A 20,376-nucleotide genomic window follows, 5' to 3' on the forward strand; every position below is an offset into this window, starting at 1 on the left:
GATAAGGAAATATCTTTATATAAAAAAAGAAAACTGTCCCTCTAAAATGTAGAAATGCCTTATTTTACTTAACACCATCTTTAGGAGGATGGGAATGCTGTGCTGTCATTTGCTTATAGCCCTCAGTTTTAACCCTGGGATCGTGATGCTCCTGGCTCACAGTCCAGCCTTGCTTTTTGGTGAACAGAAAGGCCTGCAGTAAAAGCATCTCACTTCATATCTGTGTGGTCAGATCAACAGTGCCTCTATGTTATCTTGACCAACCAAGAAGCAGATGCAAAAATGTTTAGGCATTAAACAATTTTTTTTCAAATCACTTTTTTTAAAAAAGATTTTATTTATTCATGAGAGACACTGAGAGGCAGCATAGGCAGAGAGCCTATGTCTCTGCAAGGAGCCTGATGTGGGACTTAATCCCAGGACCCCAGGATCACGACTTGAGCCAAAGGCAGACGCTCAACTACTGAGCCATCCAGGTGCCCCTCAAATAACTTTTTAAAAAAGATTTTATTTATTTATTCATGAGAGACTCAGAGACACAGGCAGAGGGAGAAGTAGGCTCCCAGCAGGGAGCCTGATGTGGGACTTGATTCCCAGACCCCAGGATCATGCCCTGAGCCAAAGGCAGACACTCAAACACTGAGCCACCCAGGTGCCCTCCAAATAACTTTCAAGTCAAGATAAGTTTGAAAAGGACAAAAAGGAGGGGAACCCATTCCTGCTAGATATTAAGACATATTAATCTTAACACTTAAAACAGTTGGGAGCTGGTACATGAATAGATAAAGAGGCCAATGGACTGAATAGAAGTAGATTCTGTTTCAGATGGAAATTTAGTAAATTATAATGGTGGCATCTCAAATCAATGGGGAAAAAATAGATTATTTAATAAACAATGCTAACACAGAGCAGGATCCTGTAAAGTAGGATCCGCATCTCATAATACAGCAGGATAAGCTCCAAATGGATCAGAGATTAATTAAAAAATAAAAACATGCTTATTTTTTGCTCTTTCAGCTTAAAGGGTCTAAAAGGAAGGACACCCAGCACACCTAACACCCAGACCGTGGTTTTTAATGATTCTACAATAAAAGGAATCAGAGCTCCTTTGAGATTCTAGCATGAGGGCAGGAAGTATAAAAGATGAGCCTAGAGCATCTTAAAGTGCCAGAAAGTAACAAAACACTAAAACAAAAACAATACAAAATGAAATCCTACAAAAAACAACCCCCCTAAATCCTCAATATGTGTATGTCAAAAGACGGCAGGAACCAACTAAAGGAGCTCCCAGTGGCCAAAACTTGAAACAGTTTCAGCCTCAAAATAAATAAAATAGTATTGGAATATAACCCAAAGTATAAAATCAATAGGCATATAAATAAATTATCAAATGATTAAATGAATTTATAAATGAGGAAGGAGATACAAATCTCCCAGATAGCAAGGGAGATGCAAAAGAATTCCAAATATTTTTTTTTTATTTATTTTTTTTTTTAATTTATGATAGTCACACAGAGAGAGAGAGAGAGGCAGAGACATAGGCAGAAGGAGAAGCAGGCTCCATGCAGGCTCCATGCACCAGGAGCCTGACGTGGGATTTGATTCCAGGTCTCCAGGATCGCGCCCTGGGCCGAAGGCAGGCGCTAAACCGCTGCGCCACCCAGGGATCCCAAGAATTCCAAATATTATATGTAGAAAACTTGTCCTCAGGCAGGGAAATTATAACCCCTCACTTCTTAGGTGTGGGCTGTACATAGCAACTCCCTGCCAAAGTGTATAGTATTGGAGGGGGCGGAGAGTAGCTTTATAGTTTTAAAATCTGACAAACATTATCTCAGCCAGGTGCCATTGAAGCCAACACCAGCAGTTATGAATCATGTTGATAGTATATACCCTTGATACGATGTGATAAGGATGGCACTCTGTGTCTGGGTCTTCCTCTTACTAACCCCCAAGTCCAGTTTTATATTGAGAAAAATATCAGACAAGGGGCACCTGGATGGTGCAGTCAGTTAAGTGCCAATTCTTGGTTTCGGCTCAGGTTGTGATCTCAGGGTTGTGAGACTGAGCCTCACATCAGGCTCTGTGCTCAGTACGAAGTCTACTTATGACTCTCTTTCCCTCTGCTCCTCCCCATCCCACTCTCTCTCAAGTAAAAGTAAATAAATCTTAAAAAAGAAAAAGAAGTGAAATTCAAATCAATCATTAAAAAAAAAAGAAGAAAAAGCAAAATATCAGGGGCGCCTGGGTGTTTCAGTCGGTTAAGCACGTGCCTTCGGCTCAGGTCATGATCTTGGAGTCCCAGGATCAAACCCTGCATCGGGCTCTCCACCCCGTGGCAAGTCTGCTTCTCCCTCTGCCACCTCCTCTCCCTTTATGATCTCTCTCACTCTCAAATAAATAAAATCCTTTAAAAAAAGAGAAAATATCAAATTCCAGAATTCTACAAAATACCTGACCGGTAGTTTCAAAACTGTCAAGAGCATCAAAAACAAGTAAAAGCCGAGGAACTGGGCAGCTCCAGTGGCTCAGCGGTTTAGCGCCGCCTTCAACGGGGGGGTTGACCCTGGAGACCGGGGATCGAGTCCTACGTCGGGCTTCCTGCATGGAGCTTGCTTCTCCCTCTGCCTGTGTCTCTGCCTCTCTCTCAGTCTCTGTGTCTCTCATGAATAAATAAATAAAATCTTAAAAAAAAAAAAAAAAGCCTAGGAACTGTCACAGCCAAGAGGAGCTTAAGTGTAATGTGCTATCTCCAATAGGATTGTGGAACAAAAAAAGGAAATTAGGTAAAAAACTAAGGAAATCTAAATAAACTATGGAGCTTGGTTAACAATAATGGTTCATTATTATTAACCATTATGAATAATGGTTCAGTATTGGTTCATTAATTGTAACAAATGTATCACAATCACATAAGATGTTAATAATTTAGGAAACCCTGGGCAGGGGGTCATGTGGGAATTCTGTACTATCTTCTCGATTTTTCTGTAAATCTAAAACTGTTCTAAAAAGCAGTCTATGAAAAAAATGAAAACATTGGGGTGCCTGGCTGGCTCAATCACTTAAGCATCTGACTCTTGATTGGCTCAGGTCATGATCTCAGGGGTCATGAGATCAAGCCCCATATTGGGCTTCATGCTCAGTGGTGAGACTGCTTAAGATTCTCTCTCTCCCTCTCCCTCTGCCCCTCCCCACCACACACTCTTGCTCTCTCTCAAATAAATAAATAAATAAATAAATAAATAAATAAATAAATCTAAAAAAAAAAACAAGTAAGTACTAAAGGAGAACAGGGAGGTAGAATGGAATCACTTAGCTTTTTAAAGACTCAAATGCAGAAGTCATTAAAGGAAAGAAAGATAAATTTGATCACATAAAAATAAAAATGACACATGTTATAAGCAAGATCAAAAGATAGAGGGCTAAGTTTGGGGGAAAAGAGGCAATGGCTAACTCCAGAGAATCAAAAGAAAGGAATGTAATCATAGTATGCTAACTGACTCAGCTATGAATAATATATGCACAGTTGTAATAATATAGATAATGAAGTGATTTATCCAAATAGAGAGGTATGAATAATATTGATGGAAGGAGGAAGGCAAAATAATACCTGCATTTATGAAAGAGTGTAATAGTATAAATACTTATCTCCTACAGAAAGAAATTAAACATCAACCAAAACAGCCCAAATTTAATTAATTAATTAATTAATTAATTAATTAATTAAATTTATTCATGAGACACAGAGAGAGAGAGAGGCAGAGACACAGGCAGAGGGAGAAGCAGACTCCACACAGAGAGTCCGATGGGGGACTTGATTCCAGGACCCCAGGATCACACCCTGAGCCAAAGGCAGACACTCAACTGCTGAGCCACCCAGGTGTCCCAAAACAGCTCAAATTTAAAAATCAAGAACCAGGGGCACCTGGATGACACTCAGTTCAGCTCAGTTCATAATCCTAGGGTTCTGGGATTGAGCCCTGCATCAGGCTCCCCACCCATCATCAGGCTCCTGGCTTGTGCACTCTCTCTCCCAAATAAATAAAATCTTTAAAAAAAAAAATCAAGAATGAGCAGCATAAGCATATGTTATTTAGAAATAAAAGGTAAAACCAGAAGAGAGAGCTAAAAGATAAGAAAAGAGGCTGTCTCTGGAAAAAAGAAATTAAAGTGAGGAGGCCAGGACAGGGTCTGCTGTTTTTCTACATGTTATATGTTTGTTTGTTTGTTTATTTATTTATTTATTTATTTACTTACTTACTTATTTATTTATAAAGATTTTTTTCATTTATTTATGAGAGACATACAGAGAGAGGCAGAGACACAGACATAGGGAGAAGCAGACTCCCCACAGGGGCCCAATGCGGGACTCGATCTCTGGACCAGTATCACACCCTGAGTGGAAGGCAGACGCTCAACCACTGAGCCACCCAGGTGTCCTTCTATATGATTTTTAAAATATGTATTCCATTAATTAAAATAAAAATGAATGCAAATCAACAAAAAACAAAATAAAACAAAGATAAAGGGCACCTAAGATGCTGTTTCTGAGAGTGAATCACCCCAGAGTCATGGGGTAGGGTCTGAAGGGCACAGAGCACAATCTGAGAGCAACTACCCCACCTGCACATCATCTCACAGCAGAAATACTCCAAGGATCATTCTTTGCCTGGAAAAATCCAAACAGCAGTGTTGGTCAAGGTCAGTATCTTAGTTGCTTTTTGTTTTTCTTGCTGCAGCACAAACCCTCCACAGTGCCAGGGATTTACTGAGACAGAAAAAGGTTTAGGCAATGGCTTCTCAGATCCTGAAAATGGAGCCAGGGCCATTTCAGGTCCTTTCTGGGCTCTCATGGAGGCAAGTTGGGCCCCTTCAGTTCAACTACATAAAGGTAATGGTAGGCTGACCCTAGAGGCCTGAGGGCGTCTGAGAGGCAGGAGTCAAGAGACGGAACAAGAAATGGAAATCAGGAAGGCCAGGAGTTGAGAGAAAAGAAGGAAGCTGAGAACTAAGGAAGTGGTCCCAGTGTGCTTTGGTGGATGAACCCAATGAGGAGAGGAGGGAGTAGGACTAAACTCCAGGTAGCCAAGGCAGCACACCCACAGTCTCACAAGCACTACAGGGTCCACTCCATATGCTGCTCCATGCACATTTCTAAGAACAAACAGAGATGCTCAAAGTTTGAAGATCCTGGTCTGAGAAGTAGCTACAGCAGCACAGTAGCACAAATTACAAAAGGCGAAGAGACTGATGATGGGGCCATGGAAAAAGGATGCTGCCTCTCATGGTAAAGCCTAGAGGGGCTACTTGTGTTCCACAGCACCAAACATTTCCTCAACCTCCCCCAAGGGCAGACCTCCAAGATCAAGAGGCTCTGAAGTCTTACTGGGAAACTGCTTTTTCCCTGTTCTATCTCCCTTTCCACTATTTAATGCTTTTTTGCCTTGAACATTCACTTGTTTGAGAGTAGCAGCACTGCCTTCTCTTTCTTGTTTCGTCTTGTGTCATTAAAAAAAAAAAAGTCTTTTGTAAATACCAAATAGATTTTGCTGTTAAATAAACCTCATCAGAGCCTTTTTTATTCTTTGCAGTGGAATTTAACCCATTTACATTTACTGCAATTTACTGGTACTTAGTTTTGTTCCTGTTCGCTTATTTATGTTTTCTGTTTATCATATATCTTTTTGGTTGTTTCTTCTTTAATTCCCTCATTTAATTACTCTTGCTGCATTGATCAGGTTTTCTTTGTTTCTTTATTTTTTTTTTCTTGGGATTTAAAATTTTAAATTTTATTTCTATTCCATGGAGATTACTGTTTAATTTTTAAAAATACATCAGAACCTCTGCTTCCTTAAGAGTCCATCAAAGGTTACATACAATGAACCATAACAGGGGACATGGAAACATTTCCTTTTTGTTATTTCTCCTCTGAGCTCACACCTTGCCTGGGCTGCTGTGCAGCCTGAGGAAGGGGAAGGAGGAAAACATTATTGTTTCATTTTATTTTGTTTTTAAAGATTTTTATTTTTTTGAAGTAATCTGTATACCCAATGTGGGGCTCAAACTCACAATCCCAAAATCAAGAGTCACCCGGTATTTGGACTGAGGCAGCCAGGTTCCCTGGAGATCATTATTGTTATCAAGCTCTTAAATCTGGGTATCAGAGGCAGTGCCTATGGCTTCTCCTTGTGAGTCAGGCACTGTTTAGGTTAAGTGACAGCCTCTCACGTCTCTTTGGGTCTATCCATTTCTTGGGGTCCTTCTGAGGTTGAGAGTGTTCATGAGAACAGAAAGCCAAAAAGAGGGGCAAGGACTTAGAGAGAGAAGAAACAGAGCCCTGCTTTAATTCTTCCCTGTCCCACAACCTGGTCTAAAAGATTAAAAAGTGAATGCAGTTAGCCAAAAAGAAGAAACAACCCAAAAGGGTGAAGGGATAAATAAGATGTGGCCTAGCAAGTGATGGAATATTATTCAGCCATAGAAAGGAATGAAGTTCTGCTACAACACAACTGAACTTTGAACATGTTACACTAAGTGAATGAGCCAGACACAGGACAAATATGTGATTCCGCTTATATGAGGTCCCTAGATAATCACATTTACAGAGACAGAAAGTAAGACAGTGGCTACCAGGGGCTGGAGAAGGAGAGAATGGGAGCTACTGCTTAATGGCTACAGAGATTCTGTTTGGGGTGATGAAAAATTTTGGAGATAGTGGTGATGGTTGCTCAATATTGTGAATGTATTTAATGCCACTGAATGGTCTACTTTTTAAAAAAGAAGATACTAGGGACCCCTGGGTGGCTCAGCGGTTGAGCATCTGCCTTTGGCTCAGGGCATGATCCCAGGATCAAATCCCACATCGGGCTCCCTGCATGGAGCCTGCTTCTCCCTCTGTCTCTGCCTCTCTGTGTCTCTCATGAGTAAATAAATAAAATCTTAAAAAAAATAAAAGAAGATTTTATTTATTTATTTGAGAGGGAGAGAGAGTGAGTGCACAAGCAGGGGGAGGGGCAGAGGAAGAACCAGACTTCCTGCTGAGCCGGGAGCCCAATGTGGGGCTCAATCCCCGGACTCCAGGATCATGACCTGAGCTGAAGGCAGACCCTTAACTGACTGAGCCACCCAGTCGTCCCCAAATGGTCTACTTTAAAATGGTTAAAATGAGTAAATAAATAAAATATTTTAAAAATTAAAAAATAAAAATAAATAAAATGGTTAAAATGGCAGGGTGCCTGGCTGGCTCAGTCTGAAAAGTATGTGACTCTTGATCTCAGGGTTGTGAGTTTATGCCCCATGTTGGGTGTAGAGATTGCTAAAAAATATAAATAAACTTTAAAAATGGTTAAAATGAAAAAAAAAAAGGCTAAAATGGCAAATTTTATATTACAAATGTTTTATCACAATCTTTAAAAAATAAGTGAATGTGGAGAGATTTCTGGAGTGGGCTTAATTCCTCCTGCACTTAGGGAGACTGGAACCTGAGAAAGTTCCACACTTGGATTAGGCTCATTTCCTGCCCAAATCCTTGCTTAGCTCCCCAGTGCTGACTGAGGAAAGGGCTCGTATGTGGCCTCACTGCCAAGAAAGGCCCATGCTCTGTGCCTCCTCCTCCATCTCATCTTTCTTCCTCCTCCTTTCTCCAAACTGGCTCTGGTCTTCACCAGCTCAGGTCCTCCTAGAGATGTCACCTCTCCACTTTTCTCACATGGGCCCTCTTTGTCCAGGGGGTTTACAATGTGAGTCCAAATCTCCTTTAAAAATAAGCAAATGTCCCCTACATCATCTGACAGGTTCCGGGAGCCTTCTTGCCTCCATTTTGGATCACAATTCCATGGCTGCTGTCCCATCTACTAAGAAAAGCTCCTTGAGAGCTTTGGCTGGTCTCTTGCACAAGGTTATTCATTCCCTGTGTCTATTAGATACCAGGTACATAACAGCAGGAGACGTCACTGAGAGTTCCCCCATGCTTTTAATGTGCCAGGCACTGTGCTAAGTACTGAGCTGCTTTGCATCATTCAACTCTTGGAATAACTCTATGAGTTAGGTGTATTATTATTACTCTCGAGTAATAAAGCACAGAGAATGAAGCAATTTGCCCCAATTCACATAGTTGGTAGGTAGTGGAACTGGTACTGTCAGCCTGCCTCTAGGGTCTTTGCTTAGGTGGATGTGCTGGCATCCTGGCTAAGAATAGTCCTGCTCCAAAAAAAAAAAAAAAAAGAATAGTCCTGCTCCACATTGGCTGGCTGCAAGGTGTGGCTGCAAAGAGCATGAGGGCCCAACCTCTGGAGACCCCAGAAGCTCTGGGCAGGGGCTACGGACCTCGCAGGCTCCACATGTGTCTGGAGAGAGGAGAACACTCCCCCCACTCCTCTCCTACCCAAGGAAAACTCTGGGCCAGGAGAGAGGCAGTAGAGAGGGAGGCAGAGGTTAATGGAGCCCGGTAAAAGACTCCATCAGTGGGGCTTAAACAGAGGAGCAGCACCACTTCACATGCTGGTGGGAGAACCACTAGAACCATTAGCAGGACATTAGCACTACTTGAGGCACCGGGGAAGGGGTAGGCCCAAGAAGATGCTCTGGTCAGAGCAAAGGAACTGAGGGCTTCTGGGAACCAAAAAACAGTAGATCCAAGGGGCTTAGACTCCATATCTATAACATGGAAGTACATGTCAGGGGAAAGAATACAGATAGTTTGTCTCTCTCCTTCCAGATCTGGATGTGATTTCTATATTAGGGTCTTGGTTCAAATATGGGGATCTTAGGACAGATCAGGATAGCATCACCCATAATGTGCATTATATCAAATTAAATTACACATGTACCCCTGCAGATAACTGAGCATTCACAAGGTAGGGGTGACCTCCCTTCCAACCCCAGCCCCCTGCCAAATTCCTCTCATGGTATTTCCTTAAGCATCATATATTTACGGCAGATCCCAGTTCCCAGGCCAAACAAAACCCTTGATGTGCTCTGTCAGCATCTCTGCCAAGGACATCTTCCCTCCACCAACCTCATGCGCTGCATATCTGCTTCAGATTCGAATCAGCACATTGTCATTCAGTAAGTGTGGAGAGAAGCAGGGCTTGGGGCCCTGGCGGGTACACAGGTCTAAAGAAGGAAGAAATCTGAGTTTCATTCCTGTCAGTGGTTGTGTGACCTTGAGCAAATGCTGAACTTTGCTGAGACTCAGCTATGGGATCTGCAAAATGAGGATAATCATGGGACCTTGCAGAGCTGTGAGGGCAAGGGCTGAAGGGTGTGAAGTGTTCCACGCTGAACAGGTACGTAATTGTTTGTTTGTTTGTTTGTTTGTTTGTTTGAGGGAAAGTGGGGAGAGGCTGAGGGAGAGGAAGAGAATCTTAAGCAAGCTCTGTGTCTGGTGCAGAGCCCCACATGGGGCTCGATCTCAGGACCCTGCCATCACAACCTGAGCCAAGACCAAGAGTTGGATGCTTACCCAACGAGCCACCCAGGCACCCCAGAACAGGTGCCTAGTGAGTGATAACCTAGTGCCTACAACAGTGCCCACCCAGCTCACTCTCTTGTCCTTCCTCTGTTCCTCTTTTAAGGCCCCAGAATATTGATTTCAGTTTTCCTTGTCTCTCTCACTGAATTGTGAGAGCCAGCAGGGCATAGACTCGCTTCTGTTCACTACTATCTCCTTAGTACCTGCAACCATGCCTGGCTATGGTGAGCAATGGATAGAAGGATGGATAGAGGGATGGATGGATGGATGGACAGATGGATAGGTAGATGGGTGGATGGGTGGGTGATAGACATGGGTAAAGGAGAAAGTGAATGATAGGAAAATTACATAACCAGCTTATGTGGTAGGTGGAAACATCTAGGCCCAGAGGGCAAAGAGGCTCTGATAATATGGAAAATCAGCATTGGGAGCAGCCCGGGTGGCTCAGCGGTTTATTTTTTTTTATTTTTTTTATTTTTTATAAATTTTTATTTATTTATGATAGTCACACAGAGAGAGAGAGGCAGAGACACAAGCAGAGGGAGAAGCAGGCTCCATGCACCGGGAGCCTGATGTGGGATTCGATCCTGGGTCTTCAGGATCGTGCCCTGGGCCAAAGGCAGGCGCCAAACCGCTGCGCCACCCAGGGATCCCGGCTCAGCGGTTTAGTACCGCCTTCAGCCCAGGGCGTGATCCTGGAGTCCCAGGATCGAGTCCCACATCGGGCTCCATGCATGGAGCCTGCTTCTCCCTCTTACATGTCTCTGCCTCTCTCTCCCTCTCTCTGTGTCTCTCATGAATAAACAAATCAAATCTTAAAAAAAAAAAAAAGAAAATCAGCATTGGAAAAACAAAGAATGTGGTTTGTAGAGCAAAAAAATCCTCTTTCTATTCAATAGTCTGGAAGACTGGACCCCAAAATATTCAGTGACCTGAGTGGTGGGATGATGGCGATTTTTATCACCAGGCTTTTGCTTTTGGCTATTGAGGCCAGGTGTTACCTGTGTAATTAAAAAAATATATATGAAAGAAAACCAAGTTACACAGAATAGAGAACCAGTGGCCATGTGCAGAAGAGACCCTAGTGCTCCTCTTTGGTGCATCTTGCACATAGCCCTAAAAGGGGATTTGCCAGATCAGACATTGTAGATGGCATTTACCAGCTGCCCCAGCCCTACGAGTGTGGCATCCCTCCCTGGGGCCTCATCTTATCAGAGAATGCTACAGAGCATTCTCCAAGACAGTCCACGATTCATGAAACCTTCCTGCCTTGCCGCCTACGAAAAAATGTATTCCTCATACATTCCTCAGTACAACTAAATGTAATTTCAATTTTATGTCTTTATGAGAATTTTCCCAAGTAAGGGGGAAAATAGATTTTATCAGACTACACTCCCCTATTTTTGGCTCAATGTGGCCACTGCGATGATAGTTCCTGGTCTCTGTGTCTTAGGATGGAGGTTCTGGGAGGCTGGCGTCTGACTCCCAAATGTCTTGCATATTGAGGACACCATAAATATTTGCTGTATTGAATCAGCCCTCAAGAAGAATCTTTTTTTCTTTGTGTGAATAGTGTTATTAGATTTTCATATTACCTAATATCCTCTGTGGAGAAGGGTCCATTTCCCCACATATTAATTTGACATAATTGGACAACAAGTAACATGGTTCTGTCCAGTTTACAAGTAAGCCCCACCACCTGTTCATTGTCTGCTCAAAGAAAAGTGTGTGTGTGGGGGGCACCTGGGTGGCTGAATGGTTCAGCATTTGCCTTTGGGCCAGGGCGTGATCCCAGGGTCCTGGAATCGAGTCCTGATCAGGTTCCCTGCAGGGAGCCTGCTTTTCCCTCTGCCTATGTGTCTGCCTCTCTCTGTCTCTCATGAATAAATAAAATCTTTAAAAACAAAAAAAAAGCAAAGTGAGAGAAACATGTCTATTTGCCTTATTATTTGTCTCCTGGATATCTAATCCTGAAAAAGCTGAATTATTGGGATTTTTCTCCCTCAGAGTTTTTAGATATAAATTAATAAGTATAATAAAATATCACCTATCCCAGCTCCTGTTACTTTAGAATTGGGTTTATTTTCCATATGGCCTGCATGAGTGATTTGCAAACACTATAGGTGTCCTCTGTCAGCATTTCGGGGTCAGAAGGATGCTTCGGGGAATGAAGCTGCTTTCAGAGCCTTGTCAGCACATGAGATTTGACAGTGGCAGAGCCAGGCCCCTGGCTGCATTTGTACAACGGGCCATTCACTGACCCCAAGGGGAGCCCAACTCTGACTTCCCTACAGGAAAGAAGCTACCAATTCAAATATATGTATTTTTAGTTTCAACTCAAGCTGAAGAATCAAAGACTTCTGGGTCCTTGGCCCTTCCTTGCGCCTGCAGATAAATAATCTAATGAGCAATGCAATTTCTTATGCCCAGCTGTAGAACACACTGCCTGTGGGCACCTGGGTGGCTCAGTGGTTGAGTGTCTGCCTTTGGATCAGGGTGTGATCCCAGGGTCTTAGGATTGAGTCCCACATTGAGCTCCCCGCAGGGAGCTTGCTTCTCCCTCTGCCTATGTCTCTACTGATCTCTGTGTCTCTCATTAATTTAAAAAAAAAAAAAGAACACACTGCCTAAGAGACCAAGGCCTGGAGAACTCACTGCTATGTGGCAAGTGCTGGAGCCTGGCAGATGAAAGGCCATAGTGTGCGAGGTGCCATGTTCTTTCTCCTGCCCAGTGTTGCCAGGAAGGTGTGCACCTGTAATCTCCTGCAGCATGAAGGAGAACATCAGAGACTGTCCGAGGGCCCCCACCTGGGGAAGTACCAATGAAGGCAAGGAATACATGGTTGACTCTGAGACACCTGCTCTCAACTTCAGCCCCAGCTGGACTCTCAGAACATCTTGGGGAGAAACACCTTCCCACAATCCGCCTTTCCTTTATGAGTAGCCTAAACCTCACTGGGGTAATTCATCTATCTTGTTTCATGAATTTCGGTTCATTCAGATACCCATCAAGTGCTTCTTTGCCCAACACATGTGTCTTCTCCCTTTTTCTTCAGTAACAGAGTATCTCATACTCTCTGCAGCAGCCATATTAGCCTCTCAGATTCTGGGTCATGGGTACTGTCCTCCCTCAAGGCGCAGGGCCTTTGCACAAGCTGTTTCCTTAGCCTAGAGTTCTTCCCTCAGACCTCCATCCTGGCTCAGGCATCCCTTTCTGAGACAAAGCCCTGCTTTGATTCACCCCTCATGCTCATCTAAGAGTACTCACAGCACCATGTGTCCTCCCGCATGGCACTTGTCACAGCTGCGCTGTGATGACTGACTAATCTTTCCCCCAAATGTTTATCACTACCTGCCCTGAGCTGGGCATTGGTGTGTGATTTTTTTTATTAGTGTTTGTTTCTCCCAAATCATAATAACTAGTAACAGTTGTTCCTAAGACTTGATCATCCCTACAGCCTGGCTCATGGAGTAGGGCTCCATAAATATTTGTTGAATGATTGAATTCTTGCAAATGTACCTAACCAATAGTTATAATTCCCCACAGACAGTAAGAATTTGTATAACAAGACAAAATATAACAGGATCCATGGGCTACACTGACTGCTACTGGTTCTGGTGGTGATCTAGATCTAGAACTGTTTTGTAGGAAAGAAAGAGCCGTGAGGCTGTACTACCAGTTGTTCAAATGGCTCCACACTTTATGGTGACAGATGAGAATGGTGATGAGAATGTGTGAGAAGCCAGGTGCTCATGACAGTGTAGATGGTTCTAGGAAAAGAAATTACTCTTGAACAGGAGTCAGAGATCTCACGCGGAACATGCACAGTGGTGTTTAGATTTTATGACTAGTAACCAAAGCACCATCCTTATTACTGACGTTCCTGCACGGAAACAATCTTACCATTCTGTTAGAAACCCCCCCACCATTTGCCCCATAGGCACTATTTTCGATCACATGAAGTTTCTTAGGGATGTAACCATCATAGAACAGACCATCTCAGGTGAGAAGATGCAGGAGGCACAGAGACACAAACAACTCTACCACTGAGAACAAAGCTTATCTCATCCAACCGTTAGGGGTTGGGCATAGTATGGGGACGGGAGGGCACACCATCCCTCCTTAGAGGAAGGCAGACGTGGCACGTTCAAGCCAGCCAGCTCAAATCCTCGAATTGGGTGCCACAGCCCCAGATGCTACCTGAACATGTCCTGTTATATCGCCTTGGAGCTGGCTGTGGAGAAAGCACCACTCTGCGAACGCGTGCTTGGGTTGTCAAGGAGACCAGCAGTATGTGGGACACTGCACCCAGGGCTGGAAGTCAGACTTTCAGTCGGGTGACGTGGAGAGGGGAGACCCACTCCTCTAGGTAGGCCTCAAAGACATATATCTACAAAGGTAGATTCATATGTCACAACAGATGAGAAAATTGGAAGGTGAGAAATTATTACCCTGGTTTTGGGTGGTAGTGGAGGGCGGGGGTGGCATTCACCTAGTCCCCCCTTGAAGGACAATCATGCTACCTGCTTTGCAAAGGGCTAGAAGGTAGACTGTGTGGGGAGGCAGACAAGAGTGGTTTTCTTTTCATAGCCTGTTTCCATGGTGCCTGACAGCACTTGGCAATCTACAGCTGGGGAGTCTTGGGACAGACAGGGAGCCCCAGGGCCTTATCTTACACAGGCCACCCTCCCAGGCCCATCCCTGTGGCCTGTTTGGGCCCCCAGAGTGACGGAGGCCATAGGCGAGCAGCCGGGGGCCCTCTCGCACTTCCCCGGGGAAAGGAGATGAGTGACATTGCAGACAAAGGGCAAAGCAGAGAGACAGCAACCTAAGAGCCAACGTCTATGGCTTGGGCACACTCCCTCCCTGGCCCCTGCCCTTGGGGAAAGTTCTGTGAAGCATGAGCTTCCTGGGTTTCACTGAAGACCTGGCAGGCCTGTCTGCCCAGCAGACCCCTAACTAGGAACACATTCTTTACCCCCCCTTAGCCTGGACTGTGAGCCCAGATCACCAGATAAGGGCCTCTTTGATTTCCAGTGTGTTTACACACGCCGTGGGCCCCACGTCTTAGAAGGAACCAGCTGCATCCAGGCCGGTTAGGACGCTCCCAGGCAGGGCAAGGAGAGACCGACGCCTTACCTGTTCCTGGGAGTTCATCACCCGCAACTTCATCTGCTTCAGGTACGTGGAGGTGAGGGGCATGTTGTAATCGATGATCCCGGAGACCAGGGGAGAGGGAGGTTCGTTTTCTGGCAGAAAGAACAAAAGGAGGCCATTTTCAGTCTGTGCTCTGGGCCCCCTGGCAGGCACCACAGCCTGTTACCCACACGGAGAACACAGCCTGAGGAGAACGAAGATGGGCTGGACCTCACAAGCTGGCGGCTCACCATCCACATCTGGCTGGTGGGTGCTGAAAATGGATTTGGGTTGGGTGCCAGTGTTTAGTAAGAGTTCAGATGTTAAAGATCAGGACTATCTGGCCTCTTTGAGAGATGGAAGTTCCAGTCACCCAGGGCTCACCTTCCCCACATGGCCAACCACTGCTGCAGCTTTGCAGCAGCCCCTTTTTTCAGACAGGGTGTGAGCTCTCCGTTTTGCCATCGTCCCCACCATTTCCTATGCACATTTTCACTTGATTATGAGACCTGCTAGGCCCTCAGAGGCGTGTATGTTTCCAATCCTGGTCTAAGCCAGCTTCCTGGGTGCCCACGGGCCGCGACCACCTGACCCCATCTCCCACCCCCATAGTATCTCCCAAAAGCATGGTCAGGTGCCATATGGCTTGCGGGTCTAGGCCAGGCCTCCAGTACCTGCCTCCCAAATTCTCGTCCCTTCTTAATTATGTAGAGAGGAGGCCTGTTCCTCCCATTTATTGCTTTCTTGTCCTGAAGATCAAAGTAATGCATGTTCCTTTTCTAGAGCAGTTGCTAAGTGTGGAGAGATGTAAAGAAGAAAAACCCCAATAACTGCACCAAGCTGCTTGGCATATGCTTCTGGTTTTTTTTTTCCCTGTGATTTCTCTTTTTTATGTACTTGATATTAAAATGCATACAGAAAATTATGTAGTCCACTTAAAAAAATGTTGTTTTGTTTTGTTTTGTTTTTTTTGCTTAACATCATCATCGTCATTTCTCCCACCGTCAAAAATCTTGGTTTGTTTGCAAACAGCATTTTTATACCTGTGTACTATTTTATCATAAGTTACTTAAGCCATTCACCTACGATTGGCTACTTAGGTCGTTTCCTATTGGGAGCTTCTATAAACAATACTACAGGGAACATCTTCATGTGTGAATATTGGTACGTATTTCTGACTGTATTTTTTTAAAGAATTTATTTATTTATTTATTTATTTATTTATTTATTTATTTATTTATTTATTTATAGTGTGCACATGCAAGCCAGGGGAGGGCAGAGGCAGAAGGAGAGAGAGAATCTCAAGCAGACTCCATGCTGAGTGCAGAGCCCAATGTGGGGCTCCGTCTCACAACCCCAAGATTATGACCTGAGCTGAGACCAAGAGTTGGACACTTAATCGACTGAGCCACCCAGGCACCCCTGATTGTGTCCTTTTTAGAATACCCCAAAAAACGGAATTTGTGGGTCAAAGAGTAGGACTGTTCCGTGACTCTTTTTTTTTTTTAAGATTTTATTTATTTATTCATGAGAGACAGAGAGAGGGAGAGAGAGGGAGGGGAAGGGGAGAGAGAGAGAGAGACAGAGGGAGAAGCAGGCTCCATGCAGGGAGCCCAATGTGGGACTCAATTCTGGGACTCCAGGATCATGCCCTGGGCCAAAGGCAGGCGCTAAACCACTGAGCCACCCAGGGATTCCCCCCCCTTTTCTTTTTAGCGATTTATTTATTTATGCATGAGAGACACAGGGAGAGAGGCAGACACAGGCAGAGGGAGAAGCAGGCTCCATGCAGGCAGCCCAATATGGGACTCGATCCTGGATCTCCAGGATCGCGCCCTTGGCCGCAGGCAGGCACCAAACTGCTGAGCCACCCAGGCATCCCTGTTCCATGACTCTTAAAAATCTTTGGCTAAGCTGCCTTCTGCAGGGGCTGCCGCAGTGGACACCACCCAGCCTCTGTGTTCTGCATCTTAGGTGCCGCTCTGGGTGCTCAGGTGGACAGACTAAAATGGCACAGGAGTAAATCAAGGAAGACGGGGAGCACGACTGAAAGGGAGCCTGTCACCCCCCTCCCCAGTCTAGCTTCCTCTTCAGATGCCTCCTGCTATGACCATCTCAAAGCCCTGGAGTCACCTGCTGGGACCTGTCACACTAAGTGGGGCCTCACTTGGCCAGTTAGTCACTTGACCCTGCTTTACCCTCTCCCTGGGGAATAGTTCTGGTTACCCATTCTCTAGCCTCCTCTTTCTGCCTCCAAAGCTCCCTTTGGTGCCTAGTTCTGTTCATGGGCTGGGATTTGAGCAGTGTGAGGAGGAGGATTTCTGGACCAGAGCTATTTTGGACTGGCCAGAGCCTACCCTCCACCATCACCGCTGTGCTGGAAAGACTAGCAAAAGGCCAAGTGGGTACTGGGGTCATAGTGGAGGAACTGGAGCTCAGGCCAGGAAGGTCCCTGCAACCTTGAAAACACCTGAGTGAAAGAAGCCAGACACAAAAGGGTAAATGCTATATGATTTCACTTAAATGGAATACCTAGAGTAGGCCCACAAATTGAGACAGAAGGTAGAACAGATGTTATTAGGGACTAGGGGTTGGGAAGGGGAAGTTATTGCCTCATGGGTACATGGTTTCTGTTTGGGGTGGTGAAAACGTTTTGGAAACACACAGTGGTGATGGTTGCCCAATGGTGTGACTATAATCAATGCCATTGAATGCACACTTAAAAAAATGATCGAAACAACAAGCTCTATGTTATGAATATTTTAACAATAAAGGAAAAACTCCCCTGCAAATAAGAGGGTGAAGCTACCCAAAGGGGCAAGGGAGTCTCTGCTTGATACAGGGAAAACAGCCCTACAGAAAATGGAGTCCATATAGACCGGTCTTGGGGACGATGGGTGTCCTTTGCAGGTGGCATACTTCTGGTGATCATACAGCTTGAATAATATTTCTTTTTTTTAAAAAAGATTTTATTTATTTATTCCTTGAGAGACACAGAGAGAGAGAGGCAGAGACAGAGACAGAGGGAGAAGCAGGCTCCATGCAGGGAGCCTGAGGTAGGACTCGATCCCAGGACTCCAGGACCACACCCTGAGCCGAAGGGGGTGCTCAACCGCTGAGCCACCCAGGGATCCCCTTGAATAACATTTCTTAACGAGTTGTATAAAAATGCAGAACCATGTTTTGCTTTTTAAAAAGCTGTGTTGTCACACTCAGACTTTTTGCGTTCTTCAAGGAAGATTTTTTTCTTCAAAGAAGAACTAAATGTCACTACTATATCTCAGACACTGGCTTAAAATGGGCCGAAAAAAAAACTTTTTTTCTAGAGGTTTCCTCTTGGTTCTGTGGCGGAGGGTTCTGATACAGGCTGCACATTGGCACCTTTGTTCGGGCACCTGGCGCTGTAATTGGTTTCAGTGTCCTTGGGTCCTCTTCTTGCCGCCTCGCCCTCAGCCCAGACTTGACCTCCTGACCCCCGGGAGCGTGCTGGGACCCGTGCCTCCCCACCCACCCCGGCTCCATGGGGTTGGGAGCACTACGTGAGGTAGACATTTGAGCAACCACCCTGAGACACTCAGATGAGCCATGGTTCCTGTTTTCAGATCCTGGGTCTTCAGACAGAAAATTCTGCCATTTCTGTTTCATTTCCTCAAAGACATGGTTATCTGGTGAAGAGTTGTGAGCAGGGCCACCCTCGTCCCCTAAGGATGGCTGGTCAGAGCAGCAAAGGAAGAGCTCATCCGGCGTCATGCCCATTCTCCACGTTCGGTCATCCAGCGAGGCCAGGCACTGTGTTCCTTTTACCGATGGACACCCCTGGCCTGCCTACAATACCATGACTGCTGATGAGAAGGCATTTTTAATAAAGCCAGGTACAGCTTGGCTTGGAGGGAGGGGGGAGCAATGGCTAGGACAGTACTCTGGAAGAGGGAGGAGGCTGCTCCCTCCCCAGCATGTCCACAGCTCAGAAATCACCTGCACATGAAACGCCGGGACACCTGCACCCCGATGTTCATAGCAGCCATGTCCACAATAGCCAAACTGTGGAAGGAGCCTCGGTGTCCATTGAGAGATGAGTGGATAAAGAAGCTGTGGTCTATGTATACAATGGAATATTCCTCAGCCATTAGAAACGATGAATTCCCACCATTTACTTCGACGTGGATGGAACTGGAGGGTATTATGCTGAGTGAAGTAAGTCAATCGGAGAAGGACAAACAGTGTATGGTCTCATTCATTCGGGGAATACAAAAAATAGTGAAAGGGATTAAAGGGTAAAGGAGAGAACATGAGTGGGAAATATCAGAGAGGGAGACAGAACATGAGAGACTCCTAACTCTGGGAAACGAACAAGGGGTGGTGGAAGGGGAGGTGGGCAGGGGGTGGGGGTGACTGGGTGACAGGCACTGAGGGGGGCACTTGACGGGATGAGCACTGGGTGTTATGCTATATGTTGGCAAATCAAACTCCAATGAAAAAAAGTAATTAAAAAAAAAGTGCCCAGAAGCAAGCTGGGCGGGCTCAAGAGGAGGAGCCAGGACACCCTGTGCGCACACACACACACAAATCCATCAGAGATCAAGGTGCAGCGAAATGCTAGCAACCTGTGCCTCCAGAGGTGTGAGTTTGGCGGGGAGGCAGGACCATGGTGAGCAGGGGGCATTCTAGGTGAGGGAAGGTGCCAGGGAGCTGGCTGTGGGACCAAGGCGAGGAGAGAGGCAGGCGGGGTTTTCAGCAGTCAGGAGGCCCACGGTTCTGGAGGTGATAAGTGGCTCACATCAGGAGATCGGTTCAGTAGGAAAGAGGTGAGGAGCAGGGGCCAAGCAGGAGCTCTGCGGAGTCATGCGCTTGCGGGCGAGACACATACCAGGACACGCAGAAGCTAAGGTGGACGCACAAATGGACCCCTGGGCTCTGTTGAGACAGGCCAGCCTCTGCTGTGGTCAGCACAGAGAGGGACCACACTCGAGTCACTAAAAATAACCTGACACCCCTGGAGAGTGAGGAGTTTGCGAGGGTCACAGAACCACTATGATCCAGCAGGTTGCTGGTGACAGAGGCAGAGAGACCACTCAAAGAAATGTTTCAACACCCTTTGCCAAGGAAAACTGAGACCTGCCTAAACAGCTAGCCCTGGTTTTACCAGCCTTGAAAATAATCAGTGAGGGGCACCTGGGTGGTTCAGTTAGTTAAGCATCTGCCTTCGGCTCAGATCATGATCCCAGGGTCCTGGGATGGAGTCCCATGTCTGGCTCCCTTCTCAGCGGGGAGCCTGCTTCTCCCTCTGCCTCTGCTCCTACCCTCCCCCCACTTGTGTGCAAACTCTCTTTCACACATACTCTTTCTCAAATAAATAAAATCTTTAAAGAAAGAAAGGAAATAATCAGTGGTGGTCAATAATCATCACAGGCCAAGCCAAATGATGACCTTCACAGTGGGGTTCCCACAGCATGCATCAATCGAGGCAAATTTCGGTGGAGGTAGTGGCCCTTGCTCCTCCGGATGGAGCACATGGGGGCATTTCTCCTGAGCTTTCACATACGGAATGGGAGAACTCAGCCCAGAGACCCCCGTGGCCTCGGGTGCTGGTGGCAAGCCTCCCAGGCAGGGCTGGATGTTGAAGGATGTGTGCATCATGGGGGCCCAGAGCAGCCACGAGATCAGCCAGCCTGTGGTGGTGTTCAGATGTGGAAACAGAGACCTGAGGCCTGGGGCTGGCTCAGATGGTGATGGAAAGCCTCTTCCCCAGGGATGTGAATCAGTAGAC

General features: G+C 45.7%; 1 protein-coding gene across 7 annotated transcripts in view; it reads right to left on the reverse strand.

Moving 5' to 3' along the window:
• NOL4L (nucleolar protein 4 like) overlaps positions 1-20,376 on the reverse strand; it is a 130,580-nt gene that overhangs the window by 50,632 nt on the left and 59,572 nt on the right. For all 7 annotated transcript variants that reach the window (XR_003145049.3, XM_025469685.3, XM_025469691.3 and 4 more), the window contains exon 4: positions 14,613-14,722. Coding sequence is in view for 6 of the 7 variants with exons in the window: in XM_025469685.3 (XP_025325470.1) it covers positions 14,613-14,722 (110 nt within the window). In the remaining variant the exon portion in view is untranslated. The remainder of the gene's footprint in view (positions 1-14,612; positions 14,723-20,376) is intronic.

This window comes from Canis lupus, chromosome 24, assembly GCF_003254725.2.
Source record: "Canis lupus dingo isolate Sandy chromosome 24, ASM325472v2, whole genome shotgun sequence".
In the NCBI taxonomy this organism is placed as follows: Eukaryota; Metazoa; Chordata; class Mammalia; order Carnivora; family Canidae; genus Canis; species Canis lupus.